General features: G+C 56.7%; 1 protein-coding gene across 2 annotated transcripts in view; it reads right to left on the bottom strand.

Annotated features, from left to right (window-relative positions):
* Positions 1–22,303, bottom strand: part of WBP1 (WW domain binding protein 1) — a 30,503-nt gene extending 8,200 nt beyond the window's left edge. The window contains exons 1-3 of one of the 2 annotated variants that reach the window (XM_077478271.1): positions 22,084–22,303; positions 8,860–8,962; positions 6,762–6,923 (exon numbers count right to left, since the gene is read on the bottom strand). In XM_077478271.1, the coding sequence (XP_077334397.1) occupies positions 6,762–6,923; positions 8,860–8,962; positions 22,084–22,137 (319 nt within the window). In that variant the 5' untranslated portion in view covers positions 22,138–22,303. Of the gene's footprint in view, positions 1–6,761; positions 6,924–8,859; positions 8,963–12,886; positions 13,004–22,083 lie in introns of those variants that run through there. The other variant, XM_077478270.1, reaches the window with a different exon arrangement.
* Between the last annotated feature and the right edge of the window lie 282 nt (positions 22,304–22,585).

The following is a 22,585-nucleotide window of genomic DNA, read 5'->3' as shown; positions in this document are numbered from 1 at the left end:
GGGCCTGGGCAATCCCTCAAGACCCGTGGCTCACTAAAGGCAGATTCAACAACCCCCCCTCCCCCTCTCCTGGGCCTTCCTAGGAAGAGACATCATTTCCTCCACTGTCACTCGCCCCTGTCAAAGTATTTTCAGGCACAAAGCAACACAAGCCGGGAGCTCACCATAATGGACCCTCAGGCTTTTCACCGGCCCCACCATTCTCCCAGCTCTGCAGAAAAGGCCTAAACAAGGACTGAACAATACAAACCCACCCAGGTGTCTCCTCTACGAGCAAATTACCAAAATTATGTTTCAGAAACATCACGGGGTTTGCCATACCTAGGCCACCCATCCATAAGAGAAGGTAGGTTACATGCCTACAACCTTAATTTCCTGCCAAGGGTCTAGGAAGATGTCCGGTAGCTCAAAGCCTTTGCCCTCCTCTCCCATCCAGAAAACGTCACCTCTTATCCAGATTTGAGCCATGTGCCTCAGCATGCTGCTTCATCACCGAGACCACCTCAGAGATGAAAACAGACACGTCACCTGCATAGGCCCATGACCCTCAGAGGAGGCTCACCAGGAATGCCCAAAAGGCCCGCCGCACAACGCTCCGCTCTCTAAAACTCCGGATGAAGGGATCGATTGTGAACACGTATAGCAGGGGGCTCAAAGGGACACCCTTGATGCACACCCGAGCCAACCTCAAAGGGCCGTCTGATCCAACCATTCACAAGCATGAAGCTTTCAGACCCTCTGTACAAGGTGTTCAGCCAAATTGATAAAGCCCCCCCCCCTCCCCCACAGGCCATACTTGCCAAGAAGCAACCATAGGTGCTCATGATTGACCCGATCAAAAGCTTCAGCCTGATCCAATGACAGCAGGTACTTTCTCAAGCGTTGCACCATTCCATGGGTCATTAGGTTGTGGTCTTCTCTGGTGCCGAGACGGATGTGACTGGCTCAGCGTTTTCTGTACAGCACCTCCATCTAGACCTCCCCACCCCATTCTTTCCTGACCCCCTCCACCCCATTCTTTCCTGACCCCCTCCACCCCATTCTTTCCTGATCCCCTCCACCCCATTCTTTCCTGATCCCCTCCACCCCATTCTTTCCTGATCCCCTCCACCCCATTCTTTCCTGATCCCCTCCATCCCATTCTTTCCTGATCCCCTCCACCCCATTCTTTCCTGATCCCCTGCACCCCATTCTTTCCTGATCCCCTGCACCCCATTCTTTCCTGATCCCCTGCACCCCATTCTTTCCTGATCCCCTGCACCCCATTCTTTCCATGACCCCCTCCATCCCATTCTTCCTGATCCCCTCCACCCCATTCTTTCCTGACCCCCTCCACCCCATTCTTTCCTGATCCCCTCCACCCCATTCTTTCCTGACCCCCTCCATCCCATTCTTTCCTGATCCCCTGCACCCCATTCTTTCCTGATCCCCTGCACCCCATTCTTTCCTGATCCCCTGCACCCCATTCTTTCCTGATCCCCTGCACCCCATTCTTTCCTGATCCCCTGCACCCCATTCTTTCCTTGATCCCCTCCACCCCATTCTTTCCTGATCCCCTCCACCCCATTCTTTCCTGATCCCCTCCACCCCATTCTTTCCTGATCCCCTCCACCCCATTCTTTCCTGATCCCCTCCACCCCATTCTTTCCTGACCCCCTCCATCCCATTCTTTCCTGATCCCCTCCACCCCATTCTTTCCTGATCCCCTCCACCCCATTCTTTCCTGACCCCCTCCACCCCATTCTTTCCTGATCCCCTCCACCCCATTCTTTCCTGATCCCCTCCACCCCATTCTTTCCTGATCCCCTCCATCCCATTCTTTCCTGATCCCCTCCACCCCATTCTTTCCTGATCCCCTGCACCCCATTCTTTCCTGACCCCCTCCACCCCATTCTTTCCTGATCCCCTCCATCCCATTCTTTCCTGATCCCCTCCACCCCATTCTTTCCTGATCCCCTGCACCCCATTCTTTCCTGACCCCCTCCACCCCATTCTTTCCTGACCCCCTCCACCCCATTCTTTCCTGATCCCCTCCATCCCATTCTTTCCTGATCCCTCCACCCCATTCTTTCCTGACCCCCTCCACCCATTCTTTCCTGATCCCCTCCATCCCATTCTTTCCTGATCCCCTCCACCCCATTCTTTCCTGATCCCCTGCACCCCATTCTTTCCTGATCCCCTGCACCCCATTCTTTCCTGATCCCCTGCACCCCATTCTTTCCATGACCCCCTCCATCCCATTCTTTCCTGATCCCCTCCACCCCATTCTTTCCTGACCCCCTCCACCCCATTCTTTCCTGATCCCCTCCACCCCATTCTTTCCTGACCCCCTCCATCCCATTCTTTCCTGATCCCCTGCACCCCATTCTTTCCTGATCCCCTCCACCCCATTCTTTCCTGATCCCCTCCACCCCATTCTTTCCTGATCCCCTCCACCCCATTCTTTCCTGATCCCCTCCACCCCATTCTTTCCTGATCCCCTCCACCCCATTCTTTCCTGACCCCCTCCATCCCATTCTTTCCTGATCCCCTCCACCCCATTCTTTCCTGATCCCCTCCACCCCATTCTTTCCTGACCCCCTCCACCCCATTCTTTCCTGATCCCCTCCACCCCATTCTTTCCTGATCCCCTCCACCCCATTCTTTCCTGATCCCCTCCATCCCATTCTTTCCTGATCCCCTCCACCCCATTCTTTCCTGATCCCCTCCACCCCATTCTTTCCTGACCCCCTCCACCCCATTCTTTCCTGATCCCCTCCACCCCATTCTTTCCTGATCCCCTGCACCCCATTCTTTCCTGACCCCCTCCACCCCATTCTTTCCTGACCCCCTCCACCCCATTCTTTCCTGATCCCCTCCACCCCATTCTTTCCTGATCCCCTGCACCCCATTCTTTCCTGACCCCCTCCACCCCATTCTTTCCTGATCCCCTCCACCCCATTCTTTCCTGATCCCCTGCACCCCATTCTTTCCTGACCCCCTACACCCCATTCTTTCCTGATCCCCTCCACCCCATTCTTTCCTGACCCCCTCCACCCCATTCTTTCCTGACCCCTCCACCCCATTCTTTCCTGATCCCCTCCACCCCATTCTTTCCTGATCCCCTGCACCCCATTCTTTCCTGACCCCCTCCACCCCATTCTTTCCTGATCCCCTCCACCCCATTCTTTCCTGATCCCCTGCACCCCATTCTTTCCTGATCCCCTGCACCCCATTCTTTCCTGATCCCCTGCACCCCATTCTTTCCTGATCCCCTCCACCCCATTTCTTTCCATGACCCCCTCCATCCCATTCTTTCCTGACCCCCTCCACCCCATTCTTTCCTGATCCCCTCCATCCCATTCTTTCCTGATCCCCCTGCACCCCATTCTTTCCTGATCCCCTGCACCCCATTCTTTCCTGATCCCCTCCACCCCATTCTTTCCTGATCCCTGCACCCCATTCTTTCCTGATCCCCTCCATCCCATTCTTTCCTGACCCCCTCCACCCCATTCTTTCCATGACCCCCTCCACCCCATTCTTTCCATGACCCCCTCCATCCCATTCTTTCCATGACCCCCTCCACCCCATTCTTTCCTGATCCCCTGCACCCCATTCTTTCCCTGATCCCCTGCACCCCATTCTTTCCTGATCCCCTGCACCCCATTCTTTCCTGATCCCCTGCACCCCATTCTTTCCTGATCCCCTCCATCCCATTCTTTCCTGATCCCCTCCATCCCATTCTTTCCATGACCCCCTCCACCCCATTCTTTCCTGATCCCCTGCACCCCATTCTTTCCTGATCCCCTGCACCCCATTCTTTCCTGATCCCCTGCACCCCATTCTTTCCATGACCCCCTCCATCCCATTCTTTCCTGATCCCCTCCACCCCATTCTTTCCTGACCCCCTCCACCCCATTCTTTCCTGATCCCCTCCACCCCATTCTTTCCTGATCCCCTCCACCCCATTCTTTCCTGATCCCCTCCACCCCATTCTTTCCTGATCCCCTCCACCCCATTCTTTCCTGATCCCCTGCACCCCATTCTTTCCTGATCCCCTGCACCCCATTCTTTCCTGATCCCCTCCACCCCATTCTTTCCTGATCCCCTCCACCCCATTCTTTCCTGACCCCCTCCACCCCATTCTTTCCTGACCCCCTCCACCCCATTCTTTCCTGATCCCCTCCACCCCATTCTTTCCTGATCCCCTGCACCCCATTCTTTCCTGATCCCCTGCACCCCATTCTTTCCATGACCCCCTCCACCCCATTCTTTCCTTGATCCCCTCCATCCCATTCTTTCCATGATCCCCTCCATCCCATTCTTTCCTGATCCCCTCCACCCCATTCTTTCCTGACCCCCTCCACCCCATTCTTTCCTGATCCCCTGCACCCCATTCTTTCCTGATCCCCTCCACCCCATTCTTTCCTGATCCCCTGCACCCCATTCTTTCCTGACCCCCTCCACCCCATTCTTTCCTGACCCCCTCCACCCCATTCTTTCCATGACCCCCTCCATCCCATTCTTTCCATGATCCCCTCCACCCCATTCTTTCCTGATCCCCTCCACCCCATTCTTTCCTGATCCCCTCCACCCCATTCTTTCCTGATCCCCTGCACCCCATTCTTTCCTGATCCCTCCACCCCATTCTTTCCTGATCCCCTGCACCCCATTCTTTCCTGATCCCCTCCACCCCATTCTTTCCTGATCCCCTCCACCCCATTCTTTCCTGACCCCCTCCACCCCATTCTTTCCTGATCCCCTCCACCCCATTCTTTCCTGATCCCCTGCACCCCATTCTTTCCTGACCCCCTCCACCCCATTCTTTCCTGACCCCCTCCACCCCATTCTTTCCATGACCCCCTCCATCCCATTCTTTCCTGATCCCCTCCACCCCATTCTTTCCTGACCCCCTCCACCCCATTCTTTCCTGACCCCCTCCACCCCATTCTTTCCATGACCCCCTCCATCCCATTCTTTCCTGATCCCCTCCACCCCATTCTTTCCTGATCCCCTCCACCCCATTCTTTCCTGACCCCCTCCACCCCATTCTTTCCTGATCCCCTCCACCCCATTCTTTCCTGATCCCCTGCACCCCCATTCTTTCCTGACCCCCTCCACCCCATTCTTTCCTGACCCCCTCCACCCCATTCTTTCCTGACCCCCTCCACCCCATTCTTTCCTGACCCCCTCCACCCCATTCTTTCCTGATCCCCTCCACCCCATTCTTTCCTGATCCCCTCCACCCCATTCTTTCCTGATCCCCTCCACCCCATTCTTTCCTGACCCCCTCCACCCCATTCTTTCCTGATCCCCTCCACCCCATTCTTTCCTGATCCCCTGCACCCCATTCTTTCCTGACCCCCTCCACCCCATTCTTTCCTGACCCCCTCCACCCCATTCTTTCCTGATCCCCTCCATCCCATTCTTTCCTGACCCCCTCCACCCCATTCTTTCCTGATCCCCTCCATCCCATTCTTTCCTGATCCCTCCACCCCATTCTTTCCTGATCCCCTCCATCCCATTCTTTCCTGATCCCCTGCACCCCATTCTTTCCTGACCCCCTCCATCCCATTCTTTCCTGATCCCTGCACCCCATTCTTTCCTGACCCCCTCCACCCCATTCTTTCCTGACCCCCTCCACCCCATTCTTTCCTGATCCCCTCCATCCCATTCTTTCCTGACCCCCTCCAACCCCATTCTTTCCTGATCCCCTCCATCCCATTCTTTCCTGATCCCTCCACCCCATTTCTTTCCTGATCCCCTCCATCCCATTCTTTCCTGACCCCCTGCACCCCATTCTTTCCTGACCCCCTCCATCCCATTCTTTCCTGATCCCCTGCACCCCATTCTTTCCTGACCCCCTCCACCCCATTCTTTTCCTGACCCCTCCACCCCATTCTTTCCTGATCCCCTCCATCCCATTCTTTCCTGACCCCCTCCACCCCATTCTTTCCTGACCCCCTCCACCCCATTCTTTCCTGATCCCCTCCATCCCATTCTTTCCTGATCCCCTCCACCCCATTCTTTCCTGATCCCCTCCATCCCATTCTTTCCTGATCCCCTGCACCCCATTCTTTCCTGACCCCCTCCATCCCATTCTTTCCTGATCCCCTCCACCCCATTCTTTCCTGACCCCCTCCACCCCATTCTTTCCTGATCCCCTCCACCCCATTCTTTCCTGATCCCCTCCACCCCATTCTTTCCTGATCCCCTGCACACCCCATTCTTTCCTGACCCCCTCCACCCCATTCTTTCCTGACCCCTCCACCCCATTCTTTCCTGATCCCCTCCATCCCATTCTTTCCTGACCCCCTCCACCCCATTCTTTCCTGATCCCCTCCATCCCATTCTTTCCTGATCCCCTGCACCCCATTCTTTCCTGATCCCCTCCATCCCATTCTTTCCTGACCCCCTCCACCCCATTCTTTCCTGATCCCCTCTATCCCATTCTTTCCTGATCCCCTCCATCCCATTCTTTCCTGATCCCCTCCATCCCATTCTTTCCTGACCCCCTCCACCCCATTCTTTCCTGACCCCCTCCACCCCATTCTTTCCTGATCCCCTCCATCCCATTCTTTCCTGATCCCCTGCACCCCATTCTTTCCTGATCCCCTGCACCCCATTCTTTCCTGATCCCCTCCACCCCATTCTTTCCTGATCCCCTCCATCCCATTCTTTCCTGATCCCCTCCATCCCATTCTTTCCTGATCCCCTCCATCCCATTCTTTCCTGATCCCCTGCACCCGGGGTCAGCAGTGTGCTACGATTTGGATACTTACTCAGATCAAGCATGGACGGCGGGTAATGGCAGGCACGATGGTAGGCGATAAGGTTTATCTCTCGCTGTCTTTGTTGGTGCTGCAGGCGCAGTTTGGCGCGGCGATGGCGATAGGCACAGCAACAACTGAGGAGGATGAGAACCGTCCAGAGGAGCCAAAACCCTGCGGGGGAGGAGGAGGAGAGGGGCCACAATCCATAAAATGCTTCTTAGAAATTTATATCATCACAACCAGTAAATCTGGAATTGGGCGTCTCTTGAATCTCCATAGAACACCATAGAGACCCTTCACTAGATACCCGCCCAAGTGGTCATGAATATGAAGTGTCCTGTGATGTAGGATTAAGAAAAGAGAACATTCCCCAATCTGCCCAATAAAAGACTATTGAATGCAAGTCTTGATCCAAGACCCGACACTAGACTCCAAACCCGGACCTGGACCCCGACACTAGACTCCAAACCCGGACCTGGACCCCGACACTAGACTCCAAACCTGGACCCCGACACTAGACTCCAAACCTGGACCCCGACACTAGACTCCAAACCTGGACCCCGACACTAGACTCCAAACCCGGACCTGAACCCCGACACTAGACTCCAAACCTGGACCCCGACACTAGACTCCAAACCTGGACCCCGACACTAGACTCCAAACCTGGACCCCGACACTAGACTCCAAACCTGGACCCCGACACTAGACTCCAAACCTGGACCTCGACACTAGACTCCAAACCTGGACCCCGACACTAGACTCCAAACCTGGACCCCGACACTAGACTCCAAACCTGGACCCCGACACTAGCACTAGACTCCAAACCTGGACCCCGACACTAGACTCCAAACCTGGACCCCGACACTAGACTCCAAACCTGGACCCCGACACTAGCACTAGACTTCAAACCTGGAACTGGACCCCGACACTAGACTCCAAACCTGGACCCCGACACTAGACTCCAAACCTGGACCCCGACACTAGACTCCAAACCTGGACCCCGACACTAGACTCCAAACCTGGACCATGACACTAGACTCCAAACCTGGACCATGACACTAGACTCCAAACCTGGACCCCGACACTAGACTCCAAACCTGGACCCCCCGACACTAGACTCCAAACCTGGACCCCCCGACACTAGACTCCAAACCTGGACCCCCCGACACTAGACTCCAAACCTGGACCTGAACTCAGACAATATACTCCAAACCTGAACCCCGATACTAGACTTCAAACCTGGACCTGGACCCTTATACTGACTCCAAACCTGGACCTGAACCCCGACACTAGACTCCAAACCTGGACCTGAACCCCGACACTAGACTCCAAACCTGGACCTGAACCCCGACACTAGACTCCAAACCTGGACCTGAACCCCGACACTAGACTCCAAACCTGGACCTGAACCCCGACACTAGACTTCAAACCTGGACCTGAACCCCGACACTAGACTCCAAACCTGGACCTGAACCCCGACACTAGACTCCAAACCTGGACCTGAACCCCGACACTAGACCCCAAACCTGGACCTGAACCCCGACACTAGACTCCAAACCTGGACCTGAACCCCGACACTAGACTCCAAACCTGGACCTGAACCCCGACACTAGACTCCAAACCTGGACCTGAACCCCGACACTAGACTCCAAACCTGGACCTGAACCCCAACACTAGACTCCAAACCTGGACCTGAACCCCGACACTAGACTTCAAACCTGGACCTGAACCCTGACACTAGACTCCAAACCTGGACCTGAACCCCGACACTAGACTCCAAACCTGGACCTGAACCCCGACACTAGACTCCAAACCTGGACCTGAACCCCGACACTAGACTCCAAACCTGGACCTGAACCCCGACACTAGACTCCAAACCTGGACCTGAACCCCGACACTAGACTCCAAACCTGGACCTGAACCTTGATGCCAACTGCAAACCTGGATCTGAGCCTTTCAGCGGAGAAGGAGCTGAATCCCATGTCATCAATTTCCTGCCAATAGTTACATTAAGATATAAATTCAGTTCTCGGAAAGGAAATCCTTCATTCCCTGATGATGTCATAGTGGTGATGTCACACAAATGTGAGCAATGGCGGATACTCACACCACAGCTCGTAGTAGTAGGTGCAGCAGCCAGTCTCCCCGCAGCAGTGACCGTTCTCACACACGTAGGGCTTATTGTTCACCCCGGGGCATTGCTCCCGCGTCTGCGGAGAGGACAAAGGAGTCATGTGATGGACAACAAATCACAGCAAACACACAACCCCTCCCCCCGCCCATCCACATTCTGCAATCACCATAGAGTACCCACCAATCTAACGTTCACCCTCCCCCTCCACCAAGAGCACCCACCAATCTAACGCTGACCCTCCCCCTCCACCAAGAGCACCCACCAATCTAACGCTGACCCTCCCCCTCCACCCAGAGCACCCACCAATCCAACGCTGACCCTCCCCCTCCACCCAGAGCACCCACCAATCCAACGCTGACCCTCCCCCTCCACAGAGCACACACCAATTCAACACTGACCCTCCCCTCCACCCAACATTCCAACACTGACCCACCCCCTCCACCAAGAGCACCCACCAATCCAACGCTGGCCCTCCCCTCCACCCACCCATCCAACACTGACCCTCCCCCTCCACCCAGAGCACCCACCAATCCAACGCTGACCCTCCTCCTCCACACACCAATCCAACACTGACCCTCCCCCTCCACCAAGAGCACCCACCAATCCAACGCTGACCCTCCTCCTCCACACACCAATCCAACACTGACCCTCCCCCTCCACCAAGAGCACCCACCATTCCAACACTGACCCTCCCCCTCCACCCAGAGCACCCACCATTCCAACACTGACCCTCCTCCTCCACACACCAATCCAACGCTGACCCTCCCCCTCCACCCAGAGCACCCACCAATCCAACGCTGACCCTCCCCCTCCACAGAGCACACACCAATTCAACACTGACCCTCCCCTCCACCCAACATTCCAACACTGACCCTCCCCCTCCACCAAGAGCACCCACCAATCCAACGCTGACCCTCCTCCTCCACACACCAATCCAACACTGACCCTCCCCCTCCACCAAGAGCACCCACCAATCCAACGCTGACCCTCCTCCTCCACACACCAATCCAACACTGACCCTCCCCCTCCACCAAGAGCACCCACCATTCCAACACTGACCCTCCCCCTCCACCCAGAGCACCCACCATTCCAACACTGACCCTCCCCCTCCACCCAGAGCACCCACCATTCCAACGCTGACCCTCCCCCTCCACCCAGAGCACCCACCAATCCAACGCTGACCCTCCCCCTCCACAGAGCACACACCAATCCAACGCTGACCCTCCTCCTCCACACACCAATTCAACACTGACCCTCCCCTCCACCTAACATTCCAACACTGACCCACCCCCTCCACCAAGAGCACCCACCAATCCAACGCTGGCCCTCCCCTCCACCCACCCATCCAACACTGACCCTCCCCCTCCACCCAGAGCACCCACCAATCCAACGCTGACCCTCCTCCTCCACACACCAATCCAACACTGACCCTCCCCCTCCACCAAGAGCACCCACCAATCCAACGCTGGCCCTCCCCTCCACCCACCCATCCAATACTGACCCTCCCCCTCCACCCAGAGCACCCACCAATCCAACGCTGACCCTCCTCCTCCACACACCAATCCAACACTGACCCTCCCCCTCCACCAAGAGCACCCACCAATCCAACGCTGACCCTCCTCCTCCACACACCAATTCAACACTGACCCTCCCCTCCACCTAACATTCCAACACTGACCCACCCCCTCCACCAAGAGCACCCACCCATCCAACACTGACCCTCCCCCTCCACCCAGAGCACCCACCATTCCAACACTGACCCTCCCCCTCCACCCAGAGCACCCACCATTCCAACACTGACCCTCCCCCTCCACCCAGAGCACCCACCCATCCAACACTGACCCACCCCCTCCACCCAGAGCACCCACCATTCCAACACTGACCCTCCCCCTCCACCCAGAGCACCCACCATTCCAACACTGACCCTCCCCCTCCACCCAGAGCACCCACCATTCCAACACTGACCCTCCCCCTCCACCCAGAGCACCCACCATTCCAACACTGACCCTCCCCCTCCACCCAGAGCACCCACCAATCCAACGCTGGCCCTCCCCCTCCACCCACCCATCCAACACTGACCCACCCCCTCCACCCAGAGCACCCACCAATCCAACACTGACCCTCCCCCTCCACCCAGAGCACCCACCATTCCAACACTGACCCTCCCCCTCCACCCAGAGCACCCACCATTCCAACACTGACCCTCCCCCTCCACCCAGAGCACCCACCAATCCAACACTGACCCTCCCCCTCCACCCAGAGCACCCACCAATCCAACACTGACCCTCCCCCTCCACCCAGAGCACCCACCATTCCAACACTGACCCTCCCCCTCCACCCAGAGCACCCACCATTCCAACACTGACCCTCCCCCTCCACCCAGAGCACCCACCAATCCAACACTGACCCTCCCCCTCCACCCAGAGCACCCACCAATCCAACACTGACCCTCCCCCTCCACCCAGAGCACCCACCATTCCAACACTGACCCTCCCCCTCCACCCAGAGCACCCACCAATCCAACACTGACCCTCCCCCTCCACCCAGAGCACCCACCAATCCAACACTGACCCTCCCCCTCCACCCAGAGCACCCACCAATCCAACACTGACCCTCCCCCTCCACCCAGAGCACCCACCAATCCAACGCTGACCCTCCCCCTCCACCCAGAGCACCCACCAATCCAACGCTGGCCCTCCCCCTCCACCCAGAGCACCCACCAATCCAACGCTGGCCCTCCCCCTCCACCCACCCATCCAACACTGACCCACCCCCTCCACCCAGAGCACCCACCATTCCAACACTGACCCTCCCCCTCCACCCAGAGCACCCACCATTCCAACACTGATGCTCCCCCTCCACCCAGAGCACCCACCATTCCAACACTGACCCTTCCTCTCCACCCAGAGCACCCACCATTCCAACACTGACCCTCCCCCTCCACCCAGAGCACCCACCATTCCAACACTGACCCTCCCCCTCCACCCAGAGTACCCACCAATCCAACACTGACCCTCCCCCTCCACCCAGAGCACCCACCATTCCAACACTGACCCTCCCCCTCCACCCAGAGCACCCACCATTCCAACACTGACCCTCCCCCTCCACCCAGAGCACCCACCATTCCAACACTGACCCTCCCCCTCCACCCAGAGCACCCCCCATTCCAACACTGACCCTCCCCCTCCTCTCCCGCCAATGAGAGTACCTCCAATTTCATACTGACTCCTCCCCCTCCAACCCAAACACCCCCAGTTCCATCCTGGCTGACCTACTCCAAACAGAGCACCTCCAATTTTGCCCCGACTCCTCCAGCTAATCTACGCCCTATTCCGTCCTGATCCCTCCCTCTACAGCCAAAGCACCCCTCAATTCCATCCTGCCCCCTCCAGCTTAACTACCCCAATCCCATCTTGAATTCTCCAGCAAAAGCACCCCCAATTCCACCCCGACCCCTCCCACTCAAGCCAGACCCCCCCTCCAATTCCATCCTGACTCCTTCAGCCAGACTAACACTTATTACATACCAACCACTCCGTCTCCAGCCATGGCACCCCTCAATTCCATCCTGCCCCCTCCAGCCACAACAATCCCACACCCAGCAGCACAGTTGAACCCAGCAATTACACAAAATTCCTGGATCTCTGCCCCCTCCAGTGAGGAGGGACCCCCCAGGCTATACTGACCCCTCACCCTGAGAGAATTCTCTATCTCTGATCCCCAATAACTGCAACATTGACCTCTGAGGAAGGAGCACTGAGACCCCCCCATACCTTCTCTGTAGCAACAGTAACCCTGAAAACAAAATGAATGCCTTGGCACTGATCACATGACCGGCTGTTGTACAGGACGTAAGGTTCTGGCTGATAAACATTCTAATAACAGGTCCTCCGGTACACCGGAGTCCACTCCACCAATCACCAGCATCAAAATACTCTCCACCCAAAGCTGGAAATCCTGCACCTGGTACACCATGGATGGGACCCTCCTGGGGACTCACCGTGTTACTGGGGTAGATGGATGGCAGCAAATGTTCAGCAGCGAGCATGTGAGCGTCATACAGTCCGGGCACAACCATGTCTGAGTGAAGTCACACCGACTGACAGACAATGATACACTCTACACAGAACCTCCCCCGCCCCATCTGTGTACTGTAAACACAAGGTAACATTCTACACCCAACAAACCAAGATACAACCAGAGCTGACTGACCCACCACCCACAGTGAGATCTGTCCAAACCAGAACCATCACCAGCCACTATGGGAACTGTCCAAACCGGAATCATCACCAGCCCCTAAGGGGTCTGTCCAAACCGGAATCATCACCAACCACTATGGGGTCCGTCCAAACCTGGAATCCATCATCCACCACTATGGGGTCCGTCCAAACCTGGAATCCATCATCCACCACTATGGGGTCCGTCCAAACCTGGAATCCATCATCCACCACTATGGGGTCCGTCCAAACCTGGAATCCATCATCCACCACTATGGGGTCCGTCCAAACCTGGAATCCATCATCCACCACTATGGGGTCCGTCCAAACCTGGAATCATCATCCACCACTATGGGGTCCATCCAAACCTGGAACCATCACCAGCCACTATGGGAACTGTCCAAACCGGAATCATCACCAACCACTATGGGGTCCGTCCAAACCTGGAATCCATCATCCACCACTATGGGGTCCGTCCAAACCTGGAATCCATCATCCACCACTATGGGGTCCGTCCAAACCTGGAATCCATCATCCACCACTATGGGGTCCGTCCAAACCTGGAATCCATCATCCACCACTATGGGGTCCGTCCAAACCTGGAATCCATCATCGACCACTATGGGGTCCGTCCAAACCTGGAATCCATCATCCACCACTATGGGGGTCCGTCCAAACCTGGAATCCATCATCCACCACTATGGGGTCCGTCCAAACCTGAAATCCATCATCCACCACTATGGGGTCCGTCCAAAGCTGGAATCATCATCCACCACTATGGGGTCCGTCCAAAGCTGGAATCCATCATCCATCACGATGGGGTCCGTCCAAAGCTGGAATCCATCATCCACCACTATGGGGTCCGTCCAAACCTGAAATCCATCATCCACCACTATGGGGTCCGTCCAAGGCTGGAATCCATCATCCATCACGATGGGGTCCGTCCAAAGCTGGAATCCATCATCCACCACTATGGGGTCCGTCCAAACCTGAAATCCATCATCCACCACTATGGGGTCCGTCCAAAGCTGGAATCCATCATCCATCACGATGGGGTCCGTCCAAACCTGGAATCATCATCCACCACTATGGGGTCCGTCCAAACCTGGAATCCATCATCCACCACTATGGGGTCCGTCCAAACCAGGAATTATCATCCACCACTATGGGGGTCTGTCCAAACCTGGAATCCATCATCCATCACGATGGGGTCCGTCCAAACCTGGAATCATCCTCCACCACTATGGGGTCCGTCCAAACCTGGAATCCATCATCCACCACTATGGGGTCCGTCCAAACCTGGAATCCATCATCCATCACGATGGGGTCCGTCCAAACCAGGAATTATCATCCACCACTATGGGGTCCGTCCAAACCAGGAATTATCATCCACCACTATGGGGTCCGTCCAAACCTGGAATCCATCATCCATCATGATGGGGTCCGTCCAAACCTGGAATCATCATCCACCACTATGGGGTCCGTCCAAACCTGGAATCATCATCCACCACTATGGGGTCCGTCCAAACCAGGAATCATCATCCACCACTATGGGGTCCGTCCACACCTGGAATCCATCATCCACCACTATGGGGGTCTGTCCAAACCTGGAACCATCACCAACCACTATGGGGTCTGTCCAAGTCGGAACCATCACCACCCACTATGGGGTCTATCCAAGCCTAAACCATCACCACCCACTATGGGGTCTATCCAAGCCTAAACCATCACCACCCACTATGGGGTCAATCGAAAGTTGGAGACATCACTACCCACTATGGAATCTGACCAAAACAAAAGCATCACCATCCAGAAAGGTAACTGTCTGAAGCCGGAACCATCACCACCCTCTATAGGAGCTATCAAAGCCAGAACCATCACCACCCACTATGGAGTCTATCCAAGCCGTAAACATCACTACCCACTATGGGATCTGCCCAAACCTGAACCATCATCCACCACTATGGGGTCTGTCAAAACCTGAAACCATCACCAACCACTATGGGGTCCGTCCAAACCTGGAATCCAGCATCCACCACTATGGGGTCTGTCCAAACCTGGAATCCTCATCCACCACTATGGAGTCTGTCCAAGCTGGAACCATCACCAACCACTATGGAGTCTGTCCAAGCTGGAACCATCAGCAGGCACCCCCTATGAGATCTGTCCAAGCTGGAACCATCAGCGCCCCCTATGAGATCTGTCCAAGCTGGAACCATCAGCGCCCCCTATGAGATCTGTCCAAGCTGGAACCATCAGCGCCCCCTATGAGATCTGTCCAAGCTGGAACCATCAGCGCCCCCTATGAGATCTGTCCAAGCTGGAACCATCAGCGCCCCCTATGAGATCTGTCCAAGCTGGAACCATCAGCGCCCCCTATGAGATCTGTCCAAGCTGGAACCATCACCGCCCCCTATGAGATCAGTCCAAGCAGGAACCATCAGCGCCCCCTATAAGATCTGTCCAAGCTGGAACCATCAGCGCCCCCTATGAGATCTGTCCAAGCTGGAACCATCAGCGCCCCCTATGAGATCTGTCCAAGCTGGAACCATCAGCGCCCCCTATGAGATCTGTCCAAGCTGGAACCATCACCGCCCCCTATGAGATCAGTCCAAGCAGGAACCATCAGCGCCCCCTATAAGATCTGTCCAAGCTGGAACCATCAGCGCCCCCTATAAGATCTGTCCAAGCTGGAACCATCGGCGCCCCCTATAAGATCTGTCCAAGCTGGAACCATCAGCGCCCCCTATGAGATCTGTCCAAGCTGGAACCATCAGCGCCCCCTATGAGATCTGTCCAAGCTGGAACCATCAGCGCCCCCTATGAGATCTGTCCAAGCTGGAACCATCAGCGCCCCCTATGAGATCTGTCCAAGCTGGAACCATCAGCGCCCCCTATGAGATCTGTCCAAGCTGGAACCATCAGCGCCCCCTATGAGATCTGTCCAAGCTGGAACCATCAGCGCCCCCTATGAGATCTGTCCAAGCTGGAACCATCAGCGCCCCCTATGAGATCTGTCCAAGCTGGAACCATCAGCGCCCCCTATGAGATCTGTCCAAGCTGGAACCAACAGCGCTCGCTATGAGATCTGTCCAAGCTGGAACCATCAGCGCCCCCTATGAGATCTGTCCAAGCTGGAACCATCAGCGCCCCCTATGAGATCAGTCCAAGCTGGAACCATCAGCGCCCCCTATGAGATCAGTCCAAGCTGGAACCATCAGCGCCCCCTATGAGATCTGTCCAAGCAGGAACCATCAGCGCCCCCTATGAGATCAGTCCAAGCTGGAACCATCAGCGCCCCCTATGAGATCTGTCCAAGCTGGAACCATCACCGCCCCCTATGAGATCTGTCCAAGCTGGAACCATCAGCGCCCCCTATGAGATCTGTCCAAGCTGGAACCATCACCGCCCCCTATGAGATCAGTCCAAGCAGGAACCATCAGCGCCCCCTATGAGATCTGTCCAAGCTGGAACCATCACCGCCCCCTATGAGATCAGTCCAAGCAGGAACCATCAGCGCCCCCTATAAGATCTGTCCAAGCTGGAACCATCAGCGCCCCCTATGAGATCTGTCCAAGCTGGAACCATCACCGCCCCCTATGAGATCAGTCCAAGCAGGAACCATCAGCGCCCCCTATAAGATCTGTCCAAGCAGGAACCATCACCGCCCCCTATGAGATCAGTCCAAGCAGGAACCATCAGCGCCCCCTATAAGATCTGTCCAAGCTGGAACCATCAGCGCCCCCTATGAGATCTGTCCAAGCTGGAACCATCAGCGCCCCCTATGAGATCTGTCCAAGCTGGAACCATCAGCGCCCCCCTATGAGATCTGTCCAAGCAGGAACCATCAGCGCCCCCTATGAGATCTGTCCAAGCTGGAACCATCACCGCCCCCTATGAGATCTGTCCAAGCTGGAACCATCAGCGCCCCCTATGAGATCTGTCCAAGCTGGAACCATCAGCGCCCCCCTATGAGATCTGTCCAAGCAGGAACCATCAGCGCCCCCTATGAGATCTGTCCAAGCTGGAACCATCACCACCCCTCATGAGATCTGTCCAAGCTGGAACCATCAGCGCCCCCTATGAGATCTGTCCAAGCTGGAACCATGAGCGCCCCCTATGAGATCTGTCCAAGCTGGAACCATCAGCGCCCCCTATGAGATCTGTCCAAGCTGGAACCATCAGCGCCCCCTATGAGATCTGTCCAAGCTGGAACCATCAGCGCCCCCTATAAGATCTGTCCAAGCTGGAACCATCACCACCCCCTATGAGATCAGTCCAAGCAGGAACCATCAGCGCCCCCTATGAGATCTGTCCAAGCTGGAACCATCAGCGCCCCCTATGAGATCTGTCCAAGCTGGAACCATCAGCGCCCCCTATAAGATCTGTCCAAGCTGGAACCATCAGCGCCCCCTATGAGATCTGTCCAAGCTGGAACCATCACCGCCCCCTATGAGATCTGTCCAAGCTGGAACCATCAGCGCCCCCTATAAGATCAGTCCAAGCAGGAACCATCAGCGCCCCCTATGAGATCTGTCCAAGCTGGAACCATCAGCACCCCCTATGAGATCTGTCCAAGCTGGAACCATCACCGCCCCCTATGAGATCTGTCCAAGCTGGAACCATCACCGCCCCCTATGAGATCTGTCCAAGCTGGAACCATCAGCGCCCCCTATAAGATCAGTCCAAGCAGGAACCATCAGCGCCCCCTATAAGATCTGTCCAAGCTGGAACCATCACCACCCCTCATGAGATCTGTCCAAGCTGGAACCATCAGCGCCCCCTATAAGATCTGTCCAAGCTGGAACCATCAGCGCCCCCTATGAGATCTGTCCAAGCTGGAACCATCAGCGCCCCCTATGAGATCTGTCCAAGCTGGAACCATCAGCGCCCCCTATGAGATCTGTCCAAGCTGGAACCATCAGCGCCCCCTATGAGATCTGTCCAAGCTGGAACCATCAGCGCCCCCTATGAGATCTGTCCAAGCTGGAACCATCAGCGCCCCCTATGAGATCTGTCCAAGCTGGAACCATCAGCGCCCCCTATGAGATCTGTCCAAGCTGGAACCATCAGCGCCCCCTATGAGATCTGTCCAAGCTGGAACCATCAGCGCCCCCTATAAGATCTGTCCAAGCTGGAACCATCAGCGCCCCCTATGAGATCTGTCCAAGCTGGAACCATCAGCGCCCCCTATGAGATCTGTCCAAGCTGGAACCATCAGCGCCCCCTATGAGATCTGTCCAAGCTGGAACCATCAGCGCCCCCTATAAGATCTGTCCAAGCTGGAACCATCAGCGCCCCCTATGAGATCTGTCCAAGCTGGAACCATCACCGCCCCCTATGAGATCTGTCCAAGCTGGAACCATCAGCGCCCCCTATAAGATCTGTCCAAGCTGGAACCATCAGCGCCCCCTATAAGATCTGTCCAAGCTGGAACCATCAGCGCCCCCTATGAGATCAGTCCAAGCTGGAACCATCAGCACCCCCTATGAGATCTGTCCAAGCTGGAACCATCAGCGCCCCCTATAAGATCTGTCCAAGCTGGAACCATCAGCGCCCCCTATAAGATCTGTCCAAGCTGGAACCATCACCGCCCCCTATGAGATCTGTCCAAGCTGGAACCATCAGCGCCCCCTATAAGATCAGTCCAAGCAGGAACCATCAGCGCCCCCTATGAGATCTGTCCAAGCTGGAACCATCAGCACCCCCTATGAGATCTGTCCAAGCTGGAACCATCACCGCCCCCTATGAGATCTGTCCAAGCTGGAACCATCACCGCCCCCTATGAGATCTGTCCAAGCTGGAACCATCACCACCCCTCATGAGATCTGTCCAAGCTGGAACCATCAGCGCCCCCTATAAGATCTGTCCAAGCTGGAACCATCAGCGCCCCCTATGAGATCTGTCCAAGCTGGAACCATCAGCGCCCCCTATGAGATCTGTCCAAGCTGGAACCATCAGCGCCCCCTATGAGATCTGTCCAAGCTGGAACCATCAGCGCCCCCTATGAGATCTGTCCAAGCTGGAACCATCAGCGCCCCCTATGAGATCTGTCCAAGCTGGAACCATCAGCGCCCCCTATGAGATCTGTCCAAGCTGGAACCATCAGCGCCCCCTATGAGATCTGTCCAAGCTGGAACCATCAGCGCCCCCTATGAGATCTGTCCAAGCTGGAACCATCAGCGCCCCCTATAAGATCTGTCCAAGCTGGAACCATCAGCGCCCCCTATGAGATCTGTCCAAGCTGGAACCATCACCGCCCCCTATGAGATCTGTCCAAGCTGGAACCATCAGCGCCCCCTATGAGATCTGTCCAAGCTGGAACCATCAGCGCCCCCTATAAGATCTGTCCAAGCTGGAACCATCAGCGCCCCCTATGAGATCTGTCCAAGCTGGAACCATCACCGCCCCCTATGAGATCTGTCCAAGCTGGAACCATCAGCGCCCCCTATGAGATCTGTCCAAGCTGGAACCATCAGCGCCCCCTATAAGATCTGTCCAAGCTGGAACCATCACCGCCCCCTATGAGATCTGTCCAAGCTGGAACCATCAGCGCCCCCTATGAGATCAGTCCAAGCTGGAACCATCAGCACCCCCTATGAGATCTGTCCAAGCTGGAACCATCAGCGCCCCCTATGAGATCTGTCCAAGCTGGAACCATCAGCGCCCCCTATAAGATCTGTCCAAGCTGGAACCATCAGCGCCCCCTATGAGATCTGTCCAAGCTGGAACCATCAGCGCCCCCTATGAGATCTGTCCAAGCTGGAACCATCACCGCCCCCTATGAGATCTAGCGTAGCAAGATAAAATTGAAACCATCTGAGAGATCCACAATCCCGGCCCCAATATATTACGTGACGTTATCACAAACATCCCACTCACCAGTCCCACCAGTGTCACACTACTTTGACCTCCATGTCCCCTCCCTGAGGTATCCAGGACGGAGTCACAGCAGAACATCGAGCACTCCCTCAGTCTGACATCTACATTCATCCCATGTAAGATACGGTCACTTCCCGGGACTGACCCGCTACCTCTACCGCTCCAGGAATCCACCCTCTAGGGTTAGTTATGAACTTTCCTCCAGTTAGTTGGAGGTCATGTTCCCGTGTCACACTGAAGATCCCGCCCTCCTGAACCTCATTCACCCCCTTCATGGAGTTCACTCATCTCCATCTTTTCCCTTCTTTCCTCCAGACTACGGGGGAAGTGTCAGCTCCTGGGGTCAGGGGGAGGGGTCTGTGGGTAAAGTGTCAGCTCCTGGGGTCAGGGGGAGGGGTCTGTGGGTAAAGTGTCAGCTCCTAGGGTCAGGGGGAGGAGTCTGTGGGTAAAGTGTCAGCTCCCGGGGTCAGGGGGAGGGGTCTGTGAGGGAAGTGTCAGCTCCTGGGGTCAGGGGGAGGGGTCTGTGGGTAAAGTGTCAGCTCCTGGGGTCAGGGGGAGGGGTCTGTGGGTAAAGTGTCAGCTCCTGGGGTCAGGGGGAGGGGTCTGTGGGTAAAGTGTCAGCTCCTAGGGTCAGGGGGAGGAGTCTGTGGGTAAAGTGTCAGCTCCCGGGGTCAGGGGGAGGGGTCTGTGAGGGAAGTGTCAGCTCCTGGGGTCAGGGGGAGGGGTCTGTGGGTAAAGTGTCAGCTCCTGGGGTCAGGGGGAGGGGTCTGTGGGTAAAGTGTCAACTTCTGGGGTCAGGTGGGGGGGTCTGTGGGTAAAGTGTCAGCTCCTAGGGTCAGGGGGAGGGGTCTGTGGGTAAAGTGTCAGCTCCTGGGGTCAGGGGGAGGGGTCTGTGGGTAAAGTGTCAACTTCTGGGGTCAGGTGGAGGGGTCTGTGGGTAAAGTGTCAGCTCCTGGGGTCAGGGGGAGGGGTCTGTGGGTAAAGCGTCAGCTCCTGGGGTCAGGGGGAGGGGTCTGTGGGTAAAGTGTAAGCTCCTGGGGTCAGGGGGAGGGGTCTGTGGGTAAAGCGTCAGCTCCTGGGGTCAGGGGGAGGGGTCTGTGGGTAAAGTGTCAGCTCCTAGGGTCAGGGGGAGGGGTCTGTGGGTAAAGTGTCAGCTCCTGGTGTCAGGGGGAGGGGTCTGTGGGTAAAGTGTCAGCTCCTGGTGTCAAGGGAAGGGGTCTGTGGGTAAAGTGTCAGCTCCCGGGGTCAGGGGAGGGGTCTGTGGGTAAAGTGTCAGCTCCCGGGGTCAGGGGGAGGGGTCTGTGGGTAAAGTGTCAGCTCCCGGGGTCAGGGGGAGGAGTCTGTGGGTAAAGTGTCAGCTCCCGGGGTCAGGGGGAGGGGTCTGTGGGTGAAGTGTCAGCTCCCGGGGTCAGGGGGAGGGGTCTGTGGGTGAAGTGTCAGCTCCCGGGGTCAGGGGGAGGGGTCTGTGGGGGAAGTGTCAGCTCCTGGGGTCAGGGGGAGGGGTCTGTGGGTGAAGTGTCAGCTCCCGGGGTCAGGGGTCTGTGGTGGAAGTGTCAGCTCCCGGGGTCAGGGGGAGGGGTCTGTGGGTGAAGTGTCAGCTCCTGGGGTCAGGGGGAGGGGTCTGTGGAGGAAGTGTCAGCTCCTGGGGTCAGGGGGAGGAGTCTGTGGGTAAAGTGTCAGCTCCTGGGGTCAGGGGGAGGAGTCTGTGGGTAAAGTGTCAGCTCCTGGGGTCAGGGGGAGGAGTGTGTGGGGGAGTATCAGCTCCTGGGGTCAGGGGGAGGAGTCTGTGGGGGAAGTGTCAGCTCCTGGGGTCAGGGGGAGGAGTCTGGGGGGTAAATAGGAGGAGTTAGGTTCTCTGGAATGTCAGCTCCTGTGGTCAGGGGGAGGAGCTCCATGTGTGGTTTGGTAAAGGGGCGTGGTCTCTGATATGGTGGGAGTGGTTTCGGTTAGGGGTGGGCGTGGTGTGAGGTAGGGGGTGTGGCCTCATGTGTGGTGAGGGATATCAGGCGGGGGTGTGGCCTGTGAGGTTGGGGCGTGGTTTCGGTCGGGAGGCGTGTCCTGTGAGTGTGTGGGGGTGGTGTCGGCGGATTCCCCTCACCGGGTGCGCTCCCCTCCTCTCCCACAGGCCGGCGCTGTTCCCGGCCTCCTCCATGCTGTCACAATGGATGTCGGGGTCCCCTCCTCTCCCCGCTCTCCGGCTCCAGCGCCGCCATCTTATTCCGCCCGGCAGCCGCTCGCATAGCAACACTGCCGACCCCGCCTATCCGGCCCCACTCCGCCAATCAACGGCGCCCTACGGAGGCCGCGCGCGCTGATTGCCCGAAACAGATCCACCAATAGCGGGGGGAGGCGGTGCTCCGAGTCCGACGGACAGCTTCCGCGGCCAATCACACCCTGCCGCTTCCCGCCTTTGGGGGCGGGGTCTAGGAAATATGTCCAATGCCAGTGAGCGCTGGGCTTCTTCCGGTACTGATTGTGAGCGATGATTGGAGGATGTGTGGTAGGAGATGGCGTTATCGAGAGACAGGAAGTCCCGCCCTCCCGCAGAGAGGTGACTCCGGAAGTGATCAGTTATTAGTGGTGGGGTCACACACAGAGCT

This window comes from Lithobates pipiens, unplaced genomic scaffold (genome assembly GCF_037356315.1).
Source record: "Lithobates pipiens isolate NorthernLeopardFrog02 unplaced genomic scaffold, aLitPip1_a1.2 Scaffold_13, whole genome shotgun sequence".
Taxonomy (NCBI): domain Eukaryota; kingdom Metazoa; phylum Chordata; class Amphibia; order Anura; family Ranidae; genus Lithobates; species Lithobates pipiens.
Note: the sequence above shows the minus strand (reverse complement) of the source record. Positions and strands in the feature narration are given on the sequence as shown.